At 41.2% G+C, this 21427-nt stretch overlaps 1 protein-coding gene across 2 annotated transcripts in view; it reads right to left on the reverse strand.

Moving 5' to 3' along the window:
- Nucleotides 1-21427, reverse strand: part of nbas (NBAS subunit of NRZ tethering complex) — a 158935-nt gene that overhangs the window by 129664 nt on the left and 7844 nt on the right. For both annotated transcript variants that reach the window (XM_034899544.1, XM_034899543.1), the window contains exons 7-18: nt 19750-19883; nt 18228-18361; nt 16781-16879; nt 13425-13563; nt 13244-13309; nt 13018-13146; nt 12439-12502; nt 11709-11902; nt 9824-10099; nt 5647-5772; nt 5199-5350; nt 4875-5012 (exon numbers count right to left, since the gene is read on the reverse strand). In XM_034899544.1, coding sequence (XP_034755435.1) covers nt 4875-5012; nt 5199-5350; nt 5647-5772; nt 9824-10099; nt 11709-11902; nt 12439-12502; nt 13018-13146; nt 13244-13309; nt 13425-13563; nt 16781-16879; nt 18228-18361; nt 19750-19883 — 1651 coding nt within the window. The remainder of the gene's footprint in view (nt 1-4874; nt 5013-5198; nt 5351-5646; nt 5773-9823; nt 10100-11708; nt 11903-12438; nt 12503-13017; nt 13147-13243; nt 13310-13424; nt 13564-16780; nt 16880-18227; nt 18362-19749; nt 19884-21427) is intronic.

Here is a 21427-nt window from a genome sequence, read left to right on the forward strand (position 1 = left end):
AACACCTAGGAAAATCAATGTTAATATTTGGTACAGTAGCCTTTGTTTGCAATTCCAGAGGTCAAACGTTTCCTGTAGTTTTTCACCAAGTTTGCACACACTGCAGAAGGGATTTTGGCTGTCGCCGAGAAACACAAAGTTTAAGCTCCCTCCAAAGATTCTCTATTGGGTTTAGGTCTGGAGACTGGCTAGGCCACCCCAGAACCTTGATATTCTTCTTACAGAGCCACTCCTTGGTTATCCTGGCTGTGTGCTTCGAGTCATTGTCATGTTGGAAGACCCAGCCTCGACCCATCTTCAATGCTCTAACTGAGGGAAGGAGGTTGTTCCCCAAAATCTTGCAATCCATGGCCCCAGTCATCCTCACCTTAATACAGTGCAGTCGCCCTGTCCCATGTACAGAAAATACACCCAAAGCATGTTGCTACCACCCCCATGCTTCACAGTAGGGATGGTGTTCTTGGGATGGTACTCATCATTCTTCTTCCTTCAAACACGGTTAGTGGAATTATGACCAAAAAGTTCTATTTTGGTCTCATCTGACCTCATGTCTTTCTCCCATGACTCCTCTGGATCATCCAAATGGTCTTTGGCAAACTTAAGACGGGCTCTGACATGTGCTGGTTTAAGCAAGGGAACCTTCCATGCCATGCATGATTTCAAACCATGACGTCTTATTCTATTACCAACAGTAACCTTGGAAACGGTGGTCCCAGCTTTTTTCAGGTCATTGACCAGCTCCTCTCGGGTAGTTCTGGGCTGGTTTCCCACCTTTCTTAGGATCATTGAGACCCAACGAGGTGAGATCTTGCATGGAGCCCCAGTCCGAGGGAGATTGACAGTCATGTTTAGCTTCTTCCATTTTCGAATGATTGCTCCAAAAATTGACCTTTTTTCACCAAGCTGCTTGGCAATTTCCACGTAGCCCTTTCCAGCCTTGTGGAGGAGTACAATTTAGTCTCTAGTGTCTTTGGACAGCTCTTTGGTCTTGGCCATGTTAGTAGTTCGAGTCTTACTGATTGTATGGGGTGGACAGGTGACATTATGCAGCTAACAACCTCAAACAGGTGCATCTAATTTAGGATAAAAAATGGAGTGGAGGTGGACATTTTGAAGGCAGACTAACAGGTCTTTGAGGGTCAGAATTGTAGCTGTTAGACAGGTGTTCAAATACTTATTTGCAGCTGTATCATACAAATAAATAGTTTAAAAATCATACATTGTGATTTCTGGATTTGTTTTTTTTTAGATTATGTCTCACACAGTGGACATGCACCTACGATGACAATTTCAGATCCCTCCATGATGTCTAAGTGGGACAACTTGTCTTCCCCTTTTTTTCTCTATACTGTATTCTTCTTGCTAAAAACGAATGCTGAAGATTTCAATTTCCTTGGAGGAGGCATCCCCAAATGATTATTAAAGAGAAGTCTAAGTCTAAGTCTAACTACTGCAGTATTGCCCATGTTGTTGTATTCAGCAACTCAGAAGGGCAGATAATATAATGGCCAGTGGCAGATTCGGAATTTTACTTTTTACACATACACAGTTTTATAACAAAGAGGCTTGAAGATAAAACTGTCTACATGTAGCAGCCAATACAGTTTAAAAGAGACTGGAGCATTACAATTAAGAATATGAAGCAGTAACCAAGTCCTGAGGAAGTCTGTATTTTCTGTGATGTTACATCTCAGCATAACTGAATGCAGTGCAAACACAACACACTGCCTATAGGGGTAAAGCTCGTAGTAACAAGAGAGGCTGGAGAAGTACATTAACAGCTATCATTTTATTGATTCCTTTAAACAAATGCGTGTTTGCTGAGAGGGAAATGAGCATCTTTCAGCACCTTATATATGATAGCAAAAGTTGATGGGGTAGGTTTATTTCAGATTATTGAAAATGTGACAAGAACTGCCAATGGCAATCTTTAAGTCTTTTTTTCTCTTTACAACACAAGTTAAGAATAATCACACGTTATTTAATTGTACCAACTGGTGGAAAAAACGTCCTGGTTGATTGTGTCTTTCAAGCACACTGTCACACTCACACTCACATTCACACTTACACGAAACACTCACACTCAAAAGATGGGAGGGACAAAAGATGCACTCGGTGTGATAGTTAAATACAGTCCTTATCTACACACAAGAGCATCACACACACAAAACACACACACAGCATCTGTGATCGATACCAAGCCATTTCTGTAATTGTGGTGTAGTTAAAAAGAAATTAAGAGAATTATTATCAGTCTCAGGCCTTGGCCGCAGGCCTCAAGGCGACATGGGCAGATCCATTAGTGAGGGCCTTTGCCTCACTCACACACACACACACACACACACACACACAGTATATATACGGTATACATGCTGTATATGTAAAGACACTTTGGGGACACACGTCGAGTTGCCTGGCAGCCACCATGAAATCGGCAGATGTAAAGAAGGTAATTCAATAGTGATTTAATGTAATTTTTTTTAATGTTAACGTACATTCTCATTTCTTTAACTCCCTTTTATCTCTTTCTCATCCTCTATCTTTTCTTTATATGATATGGACTAAAAGTCCACAATAAAGGTAAACAGTTTTAAAAGGCAAAAAAAAAAATCTAAATTAAAAAAATTAAACAAGGAGCTTTGGGGGAGACATTATTGTTTTTCCGCCCCTTCAAATTCAAATGCAGACCCGAGCCTCACTGGTTAAGTATCTGAGGTAAAGAAAACAACAGAGACAGCCCCATCTAGCAACTGAAACTAAAATACCTGTTTGCACAAGGCTTTCTTGCATAAAAGCAGTATGGGTATGCATGTTAATTGTGCATCATTTATTTCAGTGTATTATCTTGTAATTTAATTTTAACAGATGTGTGTAACAAGTGCATAGGCTCATATTAGGCTTAAGAGTGATTCATGATATGTGTGTGTGTGTGTGTGTGTGTGTGTGTGTGTGTGTGTGTGTGTGTGTGTGTGTGTGTGTGTGTGTGTGTGTGTGTGTGTGTGTGTGTGTGTGTGTGTGTGTGTGCGCGCATGTGTGTGAGAGGTGATTAGTGATCACTAAAGGGTTTTTCATTAGTCTTTCCCTGGGCACTCAACAACAAAGGCATAAATTAGCTCCAGCAGATTACCCACTAATCTCCACCAACGTTCTCTCCCTCTCGCTCCCTCATCCTCATTAATGTCCCTGCCTTTATGATCCCCTCTCTCCGGTGTGTGACCTAATCAAACAATACGTGTACAATTTGAAAGCCCTCTCCCATTTCTTCATTGTTACCTTGTCTAAACCTTAATTACCTCACAACCACAAGCTCTCTTTTACATTAATTCTTTCATTATTTTTACACAAATCAAAATGCAGTTGCTAGCCCTATCATTAGAGTTCATACCTTAAATAATAATGACTTCATTTTAAGCTCTTTAAACAAGTGGCAACAAGCTGCTGACTGGGCAACTCTCACCGGTCAGAGTCAGCTTTCCCTTAGTCTCACTTAGCCAGACCATCACCACCCTGCGGAGTGCAAGAGAGTCTGGCTACTTCACATAGCATTCTGGGATGGGAGAAAAACATGCTCTGGTTTATTGGCATTTCTTTAAACCAAACACAAACATCACGGGGGGTGCTGAGCTCTGCAAGGAAGTGCTGCAAAATTGTCGTGGGACAGAAAAATCAGATAGGACAAATAGTCGGTCTAGCCGTCTCAATTTACCCTCCAAAGATCTGAGGAGCAGTTAACCATAGTCCTCGTAAATCAACCAGAGTTTAGAATTCCAACACCAAGAAAGCGGAAGAAAACGGACATCGGCAAGAATACATGCATCTGGTGGAATTTCCTGCAGCACCGAAGCAATCCCAGAAGTGATAGTCAATAACATAGACTTGGTTTCAACTTAACAACTGCTACTGAGAGTCAGAAACTGGTGTTGGATTCTGGTGGTGCAGTCTTAAAGAGTTTAGTGAAAAATAATAGCTTCCAACAATTTAGTGACAAGACTGAGTCTGAGTGCTGTCATGCTCCCACTGACACTGGGAGCATACCGATGTTTATCAGGAATAATGTTTACCGTGTACAACATGTTAGAGTGTTAGCATGCCAACATTCACATTAAACACAGTACAGCTGAGGCTGATAAATATTTTTAGCTTTGCAAGTATTTGGTCACAAACCACTGTTTTAAACAATTAGACAATTTTGACCAGATAATGAAGCTAGATGAAATCATTTCAAATCATTCTCTGGGGACCATGAATGAATGTACCAGCTCATGGCAACCCATCCCATAGTTGCCTAGACATTTCACTCTAAGACAAAGATGTCGAACATGCTGGCCGCACAAAAAAATCAGGAGATCCCCAAAAAATAAAAATAAAAAGTTGGATAATATACTTGTAGAGTCTGACATTCATTTCTGCTTTCCTGGAAACGATGTTGATGTAGTTGCTGTCAGCTGTAGAGTATCAACGGAAAACATTTAGGTGGGTCATTGGTAAAAAATATATATATATATATATATATATATATATATATATATATATATATATATATATATATATATATATATATATATATATATATATATATATATATATATATATCATATTTTATTTTTTTCTTTAACCAATAATCCACCTAAATACCACCCCACCTTGAATCTGGGGAAAAGAATCAATTTAAAAAAAATCTCTATACTTACTGTACTTACTACACTGCCTGTAGCAAGGCAGATGCTTGCCAACCAGGCTTGGGTCATCTTGATTTTATTCAAATAAAATGGTCTAGTCTCTGTAGCGTTTCTACCTGCTGCAACGTTCTGTCTTCCTCTGCTGTCTGACTGAATAACTGAGCTGACTAACCAACAGTCTGGCTGTTTGTGTACCTGCTGAAGTTGACCCTGGCCAACAGCTCGTGTCTCTTTCTTTGCTCCCTCTCCTTCTTCAAATCCAGCTCCTCATTGCCAGACAGGATGTCTTCGTAGGGAAGATCGTCAAGGTCAACGTCGCCTGGCATGATAAACCTGGAATATGGCAAGGAAATAACACAAACTGTAGCTAAAAGGTAAATATGGGTAAACAAAATAAGGCAGGCAGCATGAGATCAAGGTTGACGGAGGGGAGACAAAACAAATGTGACTGACATTCCTGCTATTTGTGTTCAAGCAATTTGCATTGGTGTGTGTTCATGTGTTGGAGAGTTGCCCTACCTGCCCCCGTCTTCCCTGTTTCCTATGGCTATGAGGGCCTCCAGGTCAGTTCCCTTCAGGCCATACTGCAGCAGCTCCTTGGCCGCGTCAACATTCTCCGGGACCCGCTCCACACACTCATGTAGCACCCATGAGCGCTTGCAGATCTTGCTCTGGGTGGGAAGGAGGGGAAATGAGTTGAGAAGAAATTAAGGTTATAAAATATGATACAGAATTTTGAGGGAAGGATGGGAAAATTTGCCACAAATTGGTAAAACTGATGCAGGAAATAGAGTAAGGGGAATGTGCTGCTTTTAAGCGTGTGCTGTACCATTACTTGCCACTTACCAGACACATACTTTCATTAACTCCAGAAATCTGATACAAACCTTCTTCTTCTCTCTTTTTCATCTTAATTCCTCCTACTCTTTTCCTGACATCTATCTCTCTTATTTCTTCTATCTCTTACCAAATAGTCTTGTATTGAGGCGATGCTGACGGTACTCTTCCTCCACTGTCTCTGGTAGACCAGGTCAGAATCCAGATTATATGCTTGGGCAAGAGACAGAGCTTCACCGTATTCCTCATTTTCAATCTGTGGCATGAACAAAAAATGCACAAATCAAACTATTTATGAGATCACGATAGATTATATAAACATGTTGTCTTCACACTGTGAAACAGACAGCATTAGCTCAAATGTTAACGGAAAAGACGAGTGAAGGAATGGGTTCAGTTTGTAAAGAAATGAGATGAGAATCGTATCCAGGTTTTGAGCAGACATAACACTAATTACACTAAATAACTAAAGGAACACAGTTCCTTTTTCTGAATTTCCATCACAGTACAAAAATACACACAATAAACAGAACGGCACATCAGTTAAACTCATTTCATATTCTGTGAGGGGTTGTTTTATGTTTTATTTCAAACTATCATCCTAAGGGTATATTACTGAGTCAGTCTTCATGCACTGTGTTCCAAAACAGAATTGAATAAAATGCTTTAAATAAATTTAAACCACACAGTGTATAAAGCAAATATGTTGGCAAAAAAGCACAGACAGGAGAAAAGTCCATGGCCCAATTTTTCATCACACTCAAGGACAAATAAGCAAAGGTTTTGAATAAATCTGTGCACAAGCTATGGCACTTCCGAAATCCTGAGTACACACTCTTAATACTTAAAGACTAAATTGGAACAGCTCTAACATGCAGATTGCAATCTGTGTAGCAATGTGCAATGTGACCGAGCATGGACTGGGTCTGCTACGGAGGGATAAGGAGAATGGCTGAAGGGGAATGGAATATTTGGAGATATTTAAAGAAAGAAAATCAAAAGGACCGACGGAGAAAAACCAAAGGAGGACTCCAGAGCCACTTTTGGGACTTGATATCACACATAGTGTTAGTTCTAGCTCACTAAAATAAAAATACAGCGCAGTCTACCGCCATGCTAGCAGCTCTATTTAGCAGCATGGTAACATGCTCTGAATGACAATGTTAACTACTAACATGCTGATTTTTAGCAGGTATGTTTATCCTGTTCGTCATCTTACTTTAGCGTGTTAGCATGCTAACATACGCTACTTGGAATGCTGAGGCTGGTAGTAAATTTATTAATTGTGGAGGTATTTGGTTGTAAACCAATTTAGTGGACAGTTTCAAATTTGAACATGATTAACACAACTTGTTAATCATGCCTAGCACCTGGATGTATTAAGGAGAACAGGCTTAACCTCAGAATGTTAGCATTGTCATAGTAAGCATGTTAGCTTGCTAATGTTAGCATTTAACTCAAAACTACTACTACTACTACTACTACTACTACTTGCCCAACATGCTTAGATGTTAACCCATAGTGATACCAAAAAAGGTTTTGTATCATATAAATGTTGAAAAAATGATTTGATCCAATAACAGCATGACACCTCAGTCTATGCAGGCCCACTCAATGGGTGTGAGGGTACATGTGTTCAAGTGCACTAACACTCTCTCTCTCTCACACACACACACACACACACACACACACACACACACACACACACACACACACAGACACACACACAGACAGACACACACACACACACAGTATCCATCTCTTTCTGTGTGTAGGAGTACAAAGCAACACATTAGCCAGACTGTGGTTCCTTGAGGGCAATAAGAACCCCACACAGTAAAACCTCACGTAGGAGGACATCAAAAACTGCTTGCTTCTCCCACTGGATTCAGCTAATAAAACTGTTAGCAGCCCTGCCAGTGTGCTACTCACTCAAGCAGGGTTAAGCCACAAATCGCATCATCAAACTCCTAAACACATGAAGAGGCTGACTTAAGGAAATAACCCAAAATCACTTGTTCTGGTCTATTCACAGTCAACTGGACTAGACACCTCAACTGAGGTGTATCTCTGATGACAGATCAGGCTCATTCTGATGATTTCTGTGTGTGAGGGCGTGTGAAGTGTGGAAAGGTCAACCTGTTCAAACATACGACAAGCATTATGTAGGCCCTGACACGGACAATATGTACACACATACACATGCAGACAAAACAGTCACCCCTCCTCCCCTTCACACGCCTACATGTAGTATTAATGAATAGAAAAAAAAACTATTCCAACAGGAGAGCACCAGCTGGGGAAGTGCCGCGGGTATCAAGTGTTACAAAGAGATAATAATGATATATTACTTTGTAACTCTCCACTGTTAGGATTGATGGCAATGACAAATGGCTTCTAATGATGATGACAATGATAAAGAAGGAAGTAGATGATGGGTCATAAAAATGACTGATGAAGCATGTTAAAACTTGGGACCGTTGAGAGCCGATACTGTGCTTTATGACAGAGCATGTTGTTGCCTCCGCTGCAATTTGTAGCGAGGAGCAACAACAGCCATATTTCTAATGAAGCAATTAGCATTTCAGAGAAACCCTTGGGACTGAGAAATCGCCTTAAAGCAGACTGAACATCTTGCTTGGTTTTCATTTCTCCTCAACAGCACTCAGGAGCTAAAGCCCACAAAAGCACTTCACTGAGCTGGCACAGGATTTATTTAGTCAGAAAGCAATTTTGCAGATCATCCTGTTATAATTCAGTCAGTGACCAAATGGATTCATGCGACGTCCTTCTGTTGCTGCTAAATTAAGCAGCCAAAAGAAATTAGGACATTCATGGTAAATGTGATAGCCGCCATTGAAGGGAATTGACGAATGATCTTTAAAAATTATTACTGACATTGCAGTGAGGCAGATGTTACTCATGTATCACTCTGCATATGATAAAAGCCTTACAAAATGGGTGGTAGAATTAGGAATGGAGTATTTTTGAAATATTAAATAGGTAATATCCATTTCTTTGCAAAAATGAATTCATAACACTGTGTGAGAAAGAGAATTGCATGTCAGCTCTGGAATTGCTGTTTAGATTTCTGAGCTAAAAGAACATTCAAATCCAACCATGAAGGCATGAGCACTGACAAAAGATTTTCTCACCTAAGCACATATGAATTTAGTTTTTTGCCCCAAAGTAAACAGTGGCAGAATGTGACTTTTCATTGTGACGCTCAGAATGAGATATGCTACCTCATGCTGAGCACTGCTACTGCAAATGAGACCTGAACTGTCAAATAAAAGCACCTTTCCAGACTGATGACACAAATTATGTAAATGTTATGAAATATGAATACTGTGATGGAACATCGCCACGCCACTCCATAGTAACCAAACAAGTGGCTATTCACTCTAAGCTTCTAAAGGCTGTACATAGGCACAGTGTGCATGTTAGCAGGGTAACATTTGCTAAATAGAGCTAAGCACAAGTACAAATGAGGACAATGTCATTACATTTGCAGGGATTGGGTGATTCCAAAAAGTATCAGACTAAGTGAAGTTTTGACCTCATGATGGCACTGGATGAAAAGTGAATAGATCACCAAAGTGATTACAATTTCACCGGATGGGGAACATGAATGCAGGGACCAAATTTCGTGACAATCCATCCAACAGTCACAAATCACAAATGTCAACCTCATTTGGGGACTGGAGGAAAAATCTGGGGAACACCAGAGTCATAAGGATTCATCCTAAAGGGATCATACATGTTTGTATAAAATTCCATGGCAAATCGTCTGATACTAAGGGATATTTCAGTCCGGATCAAAGTGGTTGACCAACCGACCACTGTCCCTAGAGCTGTGCCTCTAATGAAGTCAAAAAAACACTTAAATAGCTTCAGTGCTAACTATTGCCGAGAGTTCCTGGGTCACCGTGGTCATCAGTATGGTTAGACTATATTTACAGAAAACCATGCAACAGAACAACAGAATAGCCTATGATAAACTGCAGTTATATAAATATTATTCTCCCTTTATCTGATCCAGCACTTTCCAAGTTTGATTTTTCAAACACAAAATAGACACAGGCTTAAAAGAATGTCTTTAAAACCAAAAGTAGGACACAAATGAAGATAACTACATCCCTTTTACGAATTTAGTTTTGATCCATTAAAAAAAGCAATGTTGACAGAAGCTTTTACCTGTATAGCACATTCTGGAGACAAAAAGCTATTTCCCTTTATTAACCAGATCTTCAAGAGAGTAAGGATAATGATAAGCATCAGCATACTTCAGTGATTTACATGCCTACCTTCCTCTGGTACAGTTCCTCTGGTGTGGTTGACCTCAGGCTGACCAGACGGTAGTTCTTGATTACAGTGCGGGGGCGTTTGCGTGGAGGGGCGAACCGTTCCATCTCTGTCACATAATACAGGCCCTGCTTGATGTAGCCAAAGTAGCGGGCTTTGGCTGAGGACTCATCGTCTGAGTCAGAGTCTCCGCCATCATCACCCTCCTCATCCTCACTGGACCCACCGCTCAGTTTGCTCTCCAGACGCCCACGCTTCTGAGCCAGCTTCACCTCACACTGTGGATCATAAATATGGCGTTACGAATGCGATGGAGGTTAACTGAGAGATGACAAAACGTTAAGGATGGACGGAGAGGAATTCAAAAATGATGGTAAGGGAATTGATGAACAAGAGAAACATCAAATACACACGTGATTTAAACATAACTTTGAATTAGACTGCTAACATGCGTCTTTGATGTGATCATAAAGCCGCAGTTGTCACATTAAATAAAAATACCAATCTGTCTTGTTGGTGCAAATCATAAAGTAAGGGCTGCAAAACAGAAGAACGCCCCTTCCTGATGATTGAGACTCAAGAGACAGATTTACAGCCTTAGCCCAGAATGACTTTCTGATGACACTCCTTCTCCAGCAGGAATTGACGAATGAAAAATGAAGTGTGGAATGCAATACAGCGCAGTTTTCATCTAGTTGTGCTTCAGCTGGTAACCCCAATTAATTTAAAACCCGTATGCCAGATCAGCAGGTGGTCCAAAAAACAAAACAACAGCAAGGTCAAGCTGCTCAATAAAAAAAAAAAATCTAAATCCAAGCTGTCCAGAGTACTTTCTTCAATTTGTCTAACTTTTTTTTGCGCATTTTTCACCTGCACGCTTCATCAAGAGCTCATGTTTTTAGTGATTCCTGTCTGGGTTTTAGCTCACTAGAGAAAAATGCTGGCCTCCAGCAGAGGGGCTCCCTGCCAGGGTTGATGAAACATTTAGCACCTGTAACGCATTAAGCACCTTAATCAATGAGGAGCTGAGGCAGCTTCCATAGTGCTGCACTAATACACTCATCACATGCAGGAAGATGCAAATGTAATCATCACAAACACACAAGGTCGAATTATTCCACATCTGTGGAGGCGTTACACACAGCATAAGCCCAATGCTCAAGGTCATTTTGACACAAACCCTCAGCTTTAGATAAAATGTAGCTACACCGGCAACAGCCCCCACTCTATGCTGAAGCAGGCTGATGAAACCTTTCCAGAAAGTTGGCAGTCTCTATTTTGCATTCTCTCTCTCTCTCTGAGATCTAAGCACATGCATGTACACATGCTGTTACACAATGACACTAAGAAATGGGGGTATATATATATATATATATATATATATATATATAGTCATTTCGGACTATTCTTTTCAGCTGGCAGTACAAAGGATCCATCACAAATCCATGCACATATGGATTTAACAGAGCTTACATTTTAAATTTTTAATAATTAAAATAATTACAACAAAAGAACTGACGCACGCACGCACGCATGCGCGCGCACACGCACACGCACACACACACACACACACACACACACACACACACACACACACACACACAATATATACGTTAAGTGCCCTTTTCTCACCAAGTGCTGAGCCAAACTCTAGCCCTGTGTGGCCCTGAACAGAATTCGCATTTTAGAAAATGGATAAAAGGATTGAAAATTGTATTCCATAATATGCCTTTGAAGGCCCTGAAGGCCAAGATCTGTTGTTTAGATCTGATGCTTAACTAGCGCTTAAATATGCTTACATGAGCCTCACATGCCACTCTATTAACTCACAAAGTCCCTCTATTGGTTTACCTAACCACATATGCATACAGCTATCTTGACATTTACCTCCAGGTTGAGGAAGCCACCGTCGTGTGCCGCGGTGACTCGAGGTGAGGGCTCGAACCATTCGCAGGATTTCCCCAGCAGGTTGCGCAGTGTCCTGCCTGATGACACGGTGACGGAGCCGGAGCAGCGAGCCAGAATCAACACAATGTCACTCCACCAACTTACATCCACCAGCGAGTAGTACTGTTCCTTATCTGGGACAGGTAATAGAGAGAGATAAGTTTTACAAGCTTGCACCAGAGGACGGGGGACCAAAACTTAAAGAAATGTGTATTAAAACTTTCCTTATGCATGCTTTGTGCACTTTTGGGATCATATACTCTCATCTCCAATAACATTTTGGAATTGGCTTCCTTCTCCAAGACATATTTACACATGTGGACATATTCCTCACTTGTCATGCACGAGATAAAGACTAGCACAGATTATTGCTTACACAAGCTGTCATTGCGGTTATCCCAACTGGCCCAAAACTGTCAAAAAAAGACTGTAAAGCTGCATAAACAGGCATACACACATTTGCACAAGCACAGAAACACACTCAAAACAAGCAAGGACACTGTGAAGGAGGAAAACATGTTCTGGCCTTGGTAGACACCATATGGATGTATGTCTAAATAACTGTATAATTCAGAGAATAAGGCAAGTCAAAGATCATTAAATTGTATCCAGTGTGCACTGCTGTGTCAGCAACAAAGTCTGCTCTCTTTAGCCCTACGGGCCGAAGTACCTTTTATTTTCTTCCTTCTCTCCAGCGATGTCTTCCACTCTGGGTTGATCTCCTCAAATCCTGGCTGCGGGGAGCACCGAAGGATGGTGGGACCAAAGAGGAAGGGAGGAGAAGAAGAGGGGGGAGAAATTAATCCGCTAACCCTGTTTACACTTACAGCACGCATGCACAGTAGCTTTTCCAGCACAGACCAGGCGATGAAGAAGAACACACACACACACGCTGCATAAACCGGCAAAACATCCTGCAAATATGAGTTCTCTCTAAACCACCTCACTAATGGGCGTTGACACACACACACACACACACACACAAAATCCTTCTCTCTCCACACACACACACACACACACACACACACACACACACACACACACACACACACACACACACACACACACACACACACACACACACACACACACACACACACACACACACACACACAGGGCAGGCAGAGATTACATTAATACATTCAGTCAAGCATCTAATGCACCATTAAAATACCGGCACGCACAACTGCAATGCAAACAGGTTTATTCAGCATACGCCCACATAAACACAAGCAGCTTAGAGGTCTACCTGTTGCTCTTGGCTCCATGTGGCCCTCTGTTTGAGGGACGGGATGTCCCAGAGAGACAGGCGACCAGAGAAGTGGATGACAGCCAGCAAGGTGCCATCGGGGCTGACGCTCATGCGGAATACACCGTCCTGGACATCACACATTCAAAATCTTTTCTGCCAGATACTTGCCATTAGGCATTCAATTCTAATTGCAAAAGAGACAGACAGAAGAAAGCTGTGGTACCTTCTCATCTCCTTGTCCGGAAAAAAATCTGAAGCTGGGGATCTTGAAGAAACCTCTCTTCTGGTTCTAACAGACAGACGATATAATGGCATTATTTGGTGTTGGTGTGTGTGTGTGTGTGTGTGTGTGTGTGTTAGATAATGCATGAACTTGTGTGTGAACATGTGTGTAGTCTCCTCACCGCACTGACATCGTCCTCGTAGCTGGTGACCTGTTTGTAGTGGGGCGATCCAGACAGGGTCCTCCAGGCTGTAATCCCACAACAAGAGGCCTTGGACGTACAGTCATCCCCTGACTCACAGCCTCCTACTATCAGCAATCTGACAAGCAAGCACACACACAAAACACACACACACCACAAACACACACATACACACACACAAACACACAAGGTTCCCTTATTGTCCTCCTGACAGATCAATCAGCGAATTAAGGTGGTCACATCATCCTGAGTTCAAGTCAGGGTATGGGTGAGTCTTCACACTAATGAAATGCCATTTAGAACATCTATCAGAGTTAAAAATCTGTCCGGAATCATTGTTTTTTAAAACCACAAAAAATACCACAATGACCACAGTGATATGTGGGCCTCTCATTGCAGTGAAACAGAGCAGATGCGACAAGAATCAGGAACTCTTGGGGTAAGGGTGGATGAAGCTGGGCTGTCCAGCTCAACACTGCCCCCTGGTGCAGAGAAGTTGGACATTTAGTAAGAGGCAAAAGCTGAGAGTGAGCTTATAAACTGACGGTGAGCAAATTTGTTTGTGTTAACATAAAACCTCACATCTGAAATAAGCCACTTTCTCTGCATGCTATGATATAAGGTTTCATTGAAACTGATTTTAAGACTACTCCTCACATTCCGGATGCACATCTGCATATCCTGCATATGCATGTATTTACAGTAAATTAACTCTATATTTCATGGTAATGACAATATGACAATGTCTAAGTGCACATCTGGAAACATCTCTGAGTATCTGTAATACCATCTGTGTGCCACCTAATTTAAAACTGTCACTGGTACACAATTGCATAGTGTTTTCTTCAATCTGAACATGTTATATCTTCATCATTATACAGTATTTTCATCTGTATGTTCAGCTTATGAAATTATTATTTCCCACCCAGCTACTCACCTTGCCTTTTATTTTTTTACCTCTATGCTATTCCCTCTGTTGCTGACCCAGTTTTTACACATGGGTCATTAAAGTTTCATGTCATCTATCAGTTGGCAAACACTGGACAGTAGCTGCCAAAATCCATTAAGCTGCCAAACCAAGCTTCACCGGCCAAACCAAATCTGGTTTGGGCAAACTGGGGAAGCGTGATGAAAACAGTAAGGTCACGGGTGTGAGCCAGACATAATTAACCAAAACCTTTGAATGCTATATGGTCCGTAGGGCCAAGGACATTTTAGACTGCTATAGTCAATTCCTGCAGGTGTTGCATTAAAGTGATTGGTTCGCTTATTCCAGAGTAAGACAACTGGTCCCATTCCATAACGTAACATCTTATGGCTGTGGAAGAATGTCTGCATAAAAGCCTTGTATTTCTTCTTTGTTTTCCGTTGTTCTCAAATGATATTTATGGTACATATTTCATTATGTGGTTCTGTTAACACGTGTGTTTAACTGTAAAACCTGTCGGCAAAGCAGATGTTCAATCGTATGGTAAAATTAAGTTACACTAAGTTATCTGTAATGTGAGTGAATTCCCATTACGTTGTAGCACAGAGATCAATATAAATATTTATTTATGAGCGTATTGACGACACGTTGGTGTATACTCATATTGCCCGTAGCTGTCAAATGATGAAAGCGTTTGAAATCACACAGCTACTTCCAAATCCAGATATTTGAGATGTACATGGCATCGTGTAGCATCATCTGAAATGGGTTTAAGGATAAAAATTGATTCAAAGGAGTTATGAGGATGTCTGAAGATGTTTGAATATAAATATATGAACAACACTCTTGATGAAACACTGTTGTAATAAAAGAAGGCTCGGACTGCGGAGGCCACGAGAGAAAATAAAATCACTAAGGTTGTCAAGTGAATGCAACAGGCATTATTTACGCTGCCATTGATAGATTAAAAGATAAAAGCATTATTAAAAAATATTTAACTATATTCTATTACTATTGAGAAAGTCCCTGTAAACCCTAGGGCTGGCAATATCATCAATCAGTTATTAAAAAGGGAAGCAAATTGGATACTCTGAACTCCTTGGAGCCATATAGGTTAAATTAGTCAAACTTTAGTCCAATTTTATATAACATTTTTATAGCTTGTATGTGAAAGATATTAACTCTACACCTCCAGGTGACTGAAACACCACCTGATACAACCACGTTCCCTCGCCTCCCTTATTAAGACAAGTATGTTTTATATCTCCTCAGTAAATAACCTCCAACTTTTGTAATCTAACATCATGTATTATGTTATGTATAGTATCCTCTTTCTTCTAATGTATATCTTCTATTTTTGTATGTCTTAACTATATTATATCTCTATGCCTCCAGGTGACTGAAACGCCACCTGATACGACCAAGTTCCCTCGCCTCCCTTATTAAGACACAGTATGTTTTATATCTACTCGGTAAATAACCTCCAACTTTTGTAATCTAACATCATGTATTATGTGTTATGTATAGCATCATGTGTTTCTTTTACTGTGTATCTTGTATTTGTTCCACTTACTTTTATTTGATATGTATCTTATTTTGGGGATATGATGAATTATGGTATCTAATGAAAATGTATGCATTCTGGGTCTACTCATCCGGTTGTACTCAACCTAATTGTCTTTTATTGTCTTATGGAAATGGAAATGAAATACTTTTTATCCAATTTTCTAGAGTATAATTATAGTTGCTATTGCCCGCTTCCTTTCTATTGCTGACGTTTTGAAGGGCATTTGTATTGGGGAATGTAAACTTGTTATTATTGAAAAATAATACAAGCTATAAAAATGTCATATAAAATTGGACTAAAGTTATTATTTCAGCAGTTTACGACAACATGTTTATATCCTAATGTTAAAAAGAAACTTAATTTTTGTTATACTGTCCATTTGAGTAGACTGTACCTATATTCACCCAGTGTGTGAAACGCTGTATTTTACCTTGTGTCTTTTTAAAAGCCCACCCTGCTCTGATTGGCTAGTGAGAAAAACATGACGCACCTTTGCAAAGTAGTTCTCAATGCACAAAGTTCTCAATCTGTGGGTGGAGCCAAATCTGGATGATTTGTTGAATCCCATGGTTTCTGATCTAGGCAATCCCCCAAAAAACGGACTAGGTAGTGTTATTTCACCGCATGTGTTGGTAGGCGCTCCCAAAACTCACATGTATGTGCACCAGAACTGAAAAAGGGAGTCACCTTTATGGCAATCAAGCAAAAAGCGATTCTAATGAAGCAACATGCAAAATGCGTTGTTGGCACCTTTTTGTTTTTAATTTAATCTGGGGGTGTCTATCTTGGTGTGAGTTTGAGGTTGAAGAGGTGTTGGATTGTTGGCAATACATAACTTACCGGTGGCCAGGGTGGTAAATAGCAGAGCTGATGCCGTGGGAGTAGTGAGCGGAGAAACTGAAGCTGTGGTTCTCTTGGAAGTTCTGATTGGTCCCCACACTAAGAGAGAGGAAGAGGTTGGTCACAAGACAAGCCACCTAGAATTAAACTCTGGCACATAAACAATCAAAACATGAACACTGGTGTGCCAAATGTTAATGGTGCAACAAAGCTGTTTTGGGGAAGATGACAGAGCAATTTAAACCCCAGCTGCAATTAAAATGAGACATGCCAAAATATATAATCTAATTTAAGTGGGCAATCTAAATTAGATTGGTACTAGAGGAGACGTCGTGTAATTTGTGTGGGCATGTCTCTTTGGGGAAATGGTTCCCTGCAGTGGAAACTGCACAGAGAGAAGGAAAGAAAGACTACAACACAGTTCAACTTTCTCCAGACGTTTAGGTGTTTATGCCACTGTAAAGCGTGCGCGTGTGTTTGTGTGTGTGAGAGCAGACACACATAAAGAAGTGCTGGCACAGACCAAGAAAGAAAGTAAGAGAGATTACTTACTGTCAAGCCTCAGCTATAATTCTGAAATTCTAATTCAAAGTGTTTGAGCAAAAATATTGAAATGCAGTCACATGAAAAGGAGTGACTGTGAGATCCATTCTGAAAATGAACCTTCCAAAACAAACCAGCACCCTCAGAGTAAATCTGGAGCAAATGTCTCGCACGTCTTAATTACCTCCTCACACATGCACACTAACACCATTTATCTGCCTGTAATAGAAAAGTAAATCAGCATTTTCCTCTGTGCATACAGAAATGAAGGAAAGTCATGTGCAGGACCTCGTCTGATCGAGATTCAACACACAATCTCATCCTGTGACTTGGGAGTGTCAGCACACCAAGGCTTGTTGTGACAACGGCAATCATACAGAATGAAATGGGAAATCTCTCAAATAATGCCATATTAAATAATAAAGCTAAATTGATAGGGATGGTGCAGGCAGCCATGAGGAAAGCACACACGCAGACACATAGCACAAAATCAGATGTCATTAATTAAATATTCAAAATGTGTATTAGGATTGGCACGTAGGGGAATTGCTATGCAAAGAGAGGTATCAGTCCCCTTAAAGTTTACATGTAGAGAAACATGCAGCACCCATCTTACCACAAATAGGGTGCAGTGTCCTAGAAAGGTTAGTGTATACAGTGCATGCATTTAAACCAGATGATACTAAAGCAGCTGATAAAAGCTCCAGAAATGGGACAGCTACAAATCTTGTGTATTTAAATATGATGATTGTTTGAACGTTGTTATTGTGAGTGTAGGTTTCAACCTGCTTCCTCGTTCTTCTCGTCTCTTTAAATACGTTAGTTATCTGGCTTGGGGAGTTTTGGAAACAGAAAAGGAAATAATTTAGACCACAGAGCCTATCATAAACAAGGAGTCTCTCACCTGACTAGGTAACTCTTGAGTGCACCGCCGTACGTGATAACGAGCAGCTCGGCTGACCACTGGGCGCTGGCTGTGTACTTCAGGAAGATCAGGCCCGCCACCGCGCAACTGAAATCCCCAGGAAAACTCACCGCCTGGTACGAGACAGAGATGAGAAAGAAGAGTCAGCGGTGGTGTGAAAGTGACTGAAGTAAATGGTAGAGGAAATCAAATAAATATGTATTATTATCTATGAGTTTATGCCCCCACCAAGTTTGTACAGCTCAAACAACAAAGACACATGACAACAGCAGCAATTGTTAAAGAACATTAAATAGACAGAAAAAAAGATTAAGAAAGAAAAGGATGAGACGGGGAATGCAGGAAACAAAAGATAAGAGACAAAAAAGTGAAAGAGAGATAAGGGAGGTAGGGATGCTAATTTAAAAAAAATCATCTATGCATACTTTCTGTCAAACTGATGTTTTTTTATCCTTCAGAAATAGCAGCGAGTCAACGGTTTGTGAACTTAACAGTGACAAACAAGAGAAACAACACAACCGGGCTGGGGGGTGCAGGTGTGAGTGTGCAAACACACATACTTTAGATACATAACAATGTAGAGTTGCACTAAAGGAATGAAGATCACAGACGGTGAGAGATGGCTGGGGTGAAAGGACGAGTATCTGCGCTCATCGCCCCTGACGGGGCCACTAGAGAAACAGAAAAAATGATGGATAGAAATGAAGGAATGATACTATGTAGCAAACAGAGGGCCTTAAAGGGAGGGGGAACGGAATGCTTAAAGTGGCAGCATGAGGAGAGCTACTGAGAGACAGATATGCAAGAATGAGAGAAATGCTAGAGTAGGGGAGGAGAGGAGAATCTAGGGAGCAGCGCTTGTGTGAAAAATTAAAGAAAGGAGGAGGTGATGAAGAAGGGAAAGAGTGGGACACTATGAGCAAATGGGGAAGAAGAAAGAGATGAGACAGTGAATGAAGAAAGCAGGCCTGACAGACACAGAGAGCACAGAGTGGGTGTCTGACATGTTTTCTTTAAAAAGGTGACAGGCAGCTCAAAGTGCCCGGTAAATGTATGCTACGCTGAAAGAACAGCACATAGCCCATCCAGTCTCTGGAGCAAGATTGTGGATGTTTGGTTCTCTCATAACTCTGTGACTGTAAAGTTACAAACACAGCCAAATCTGCTGTAGCATGTTAGCATTAAGTAAGGATAAGAAACCGCATGCTCCCATTTCTATTCAATAATTTAATTAATCAAAATGGAATCAGGCGGTACAGTTCTTTCAAATGATAAATTAGGGAGAGTTTAGACATTAATTCATATGATAAATACGTTGTTATGTTAAGCTGAACCGATCCTCTAAGAAAAATGTGGAAATACCAAATGAAAAAAAGCTGAGTTAGTGCTGAGTTTCCATTTGTTGTGTCTGATTGATGCACACGAAAAACATTTTAGATGCAAAGGTAGCTGGGAGGGGAAACGGGGTTGTTTGATGACGTCAAAGGACTGGCACTGTTACCGGCGGGATGACGAAGAGTTCGCTGCCCATGAGGTCGAAGAGGCGCACGGTGCCAGTGCTGTCGGCATAGGCGAGCAGGGTGCAGTCGTGGCTCCATGCCACCCTTCGCCACTGGGGGTTTGGGTCCTTTGGCACTGCGGCAGATGGAAAGTGTTTTTAGAAAGACTAGAAAGCTCATACCAAACAGAGGGAGAGAGAAGGGAGAGAGTGGCAAGAGAGCAGCGGATTTCTTATTAAACCAGATGAGAAATCTCTTTGTGAATAATCCCTGGTGTTCCGTGGTGTGCCGATGATGACTACAGATGGGAGAAGAAGCATGAAGTTAATCCCATATAACAACACAGTGTGTGTGAGGACCTATCCGATTCATCTATGAAGCATAGCTAAAATAATACTTCTCAATAATTGATTCTCAAAGACGCACGTGCGACGAGAGGGGGAGAAAGATGGAGAGAATGAAAGGAGGCAGAGAGGAAAGGGGGGGGGGGGGGGGGGGGGGGGGGGGGGAGGAGAGCGGAGATCATAAATCCAGCATTTATTGAAGTATAGGCTACTGTTTTACCAATCTGCTGGCTCAGCAGTGTGTGAGTGTAACCATATCGCTGTGATAAAGCACATCCCTGCCTGCTGCCACTTTCTCAAGGCTTCTCAGTCATACTTCCATCTGATGGAAGCGCTGGGGCACTCTGGCAGGCCTCACATCTCTTTTGAATACCTAATTATGACATATTAGGGAAATAGGTTAAGACCTGTGCACAGGCTCTTTGTATTGGGTAAAAGAAAGCTGAGTGTAACAACATATGAGCCTTCAGCATTGAAGAACAGTGTTAAACATAATATCCCGCGATGGGTTCTGTGTCTGCTAAGCAATAAAGGTATGAAAAGGAAGTTATGTTTTTGTTGATATCACATAACGGCGCTATTGGCGTTTATTGTATTGAATTTCCAGGCTGAGGAATGCTGCTGCAACCCCTGGTGGGCAATACTGCAAACGAATGGAGGCGTCGGATATTGTATGACTAGAATTTTAAATGAAGAACAAAGGAGAGAAGTGGGAGGCGAGACAGACATGGAGAGGGAAGAGAATGAAAGAAAGAAAGGCTCCAAACAGGGAGAGAGAGAGGAGGAAACAATGAATCCAGCACCCACTGAGAGAAATAATAGCTCCCCAAATTGTAAGGCCTAAGTATCAGAGAGCACCTCGGGAAGAAGGCGATTTAACACACCTTTGAGACTGTCGGCTGAGAAGGAGAACATGGAGAAATTGTGAGAGCCATAGGTACCAAGCCACTCCTCTGTTCTCTTCTTCTTCTTTTGCTTCCTATTGTTATCTTTTTTGCTTTCACTCTCATGCTGCCTCTCCTCCTATCTCGCTCCATTATGAATTGTATACAGTTTGTTGTTATGCGGCAGAGAGGGCTCCATTTCCACATAGATGGCTTTTTTGGGAAGCTGGAAAATTGGATGCTACTGTCCTATCCTGTTTTTCTATTGTGTTTTTTTTTTTTCTTCTAGCGATGGCGGGGGCAGAAGTTGGGGAGAATTACACTCAACGACCCGATAGAAGCCTTCTATCTAAAGCCTCACGGATGCATTTATCAGAGCTCAACACTTATGAATTATGTACGGGGGTGGGAGACGACTCCACTGTAATAGGAGCTGACAGGAAAAGGGGGGG

This window comes from Etheostoma cragini, chromosome 18 (genome assembly GCF_013103735.1).
Source record: "Etheostoma cragini isolate CJK2018 chromosome 18, CSU_Ecrag_1.0, whole genome shotgun sequence".
NCBI lineage: Eukaryota > Metazoa > Chordata > Actinopteri > Perciformes > Percidae > Etheostoma > Etheostoma cragini.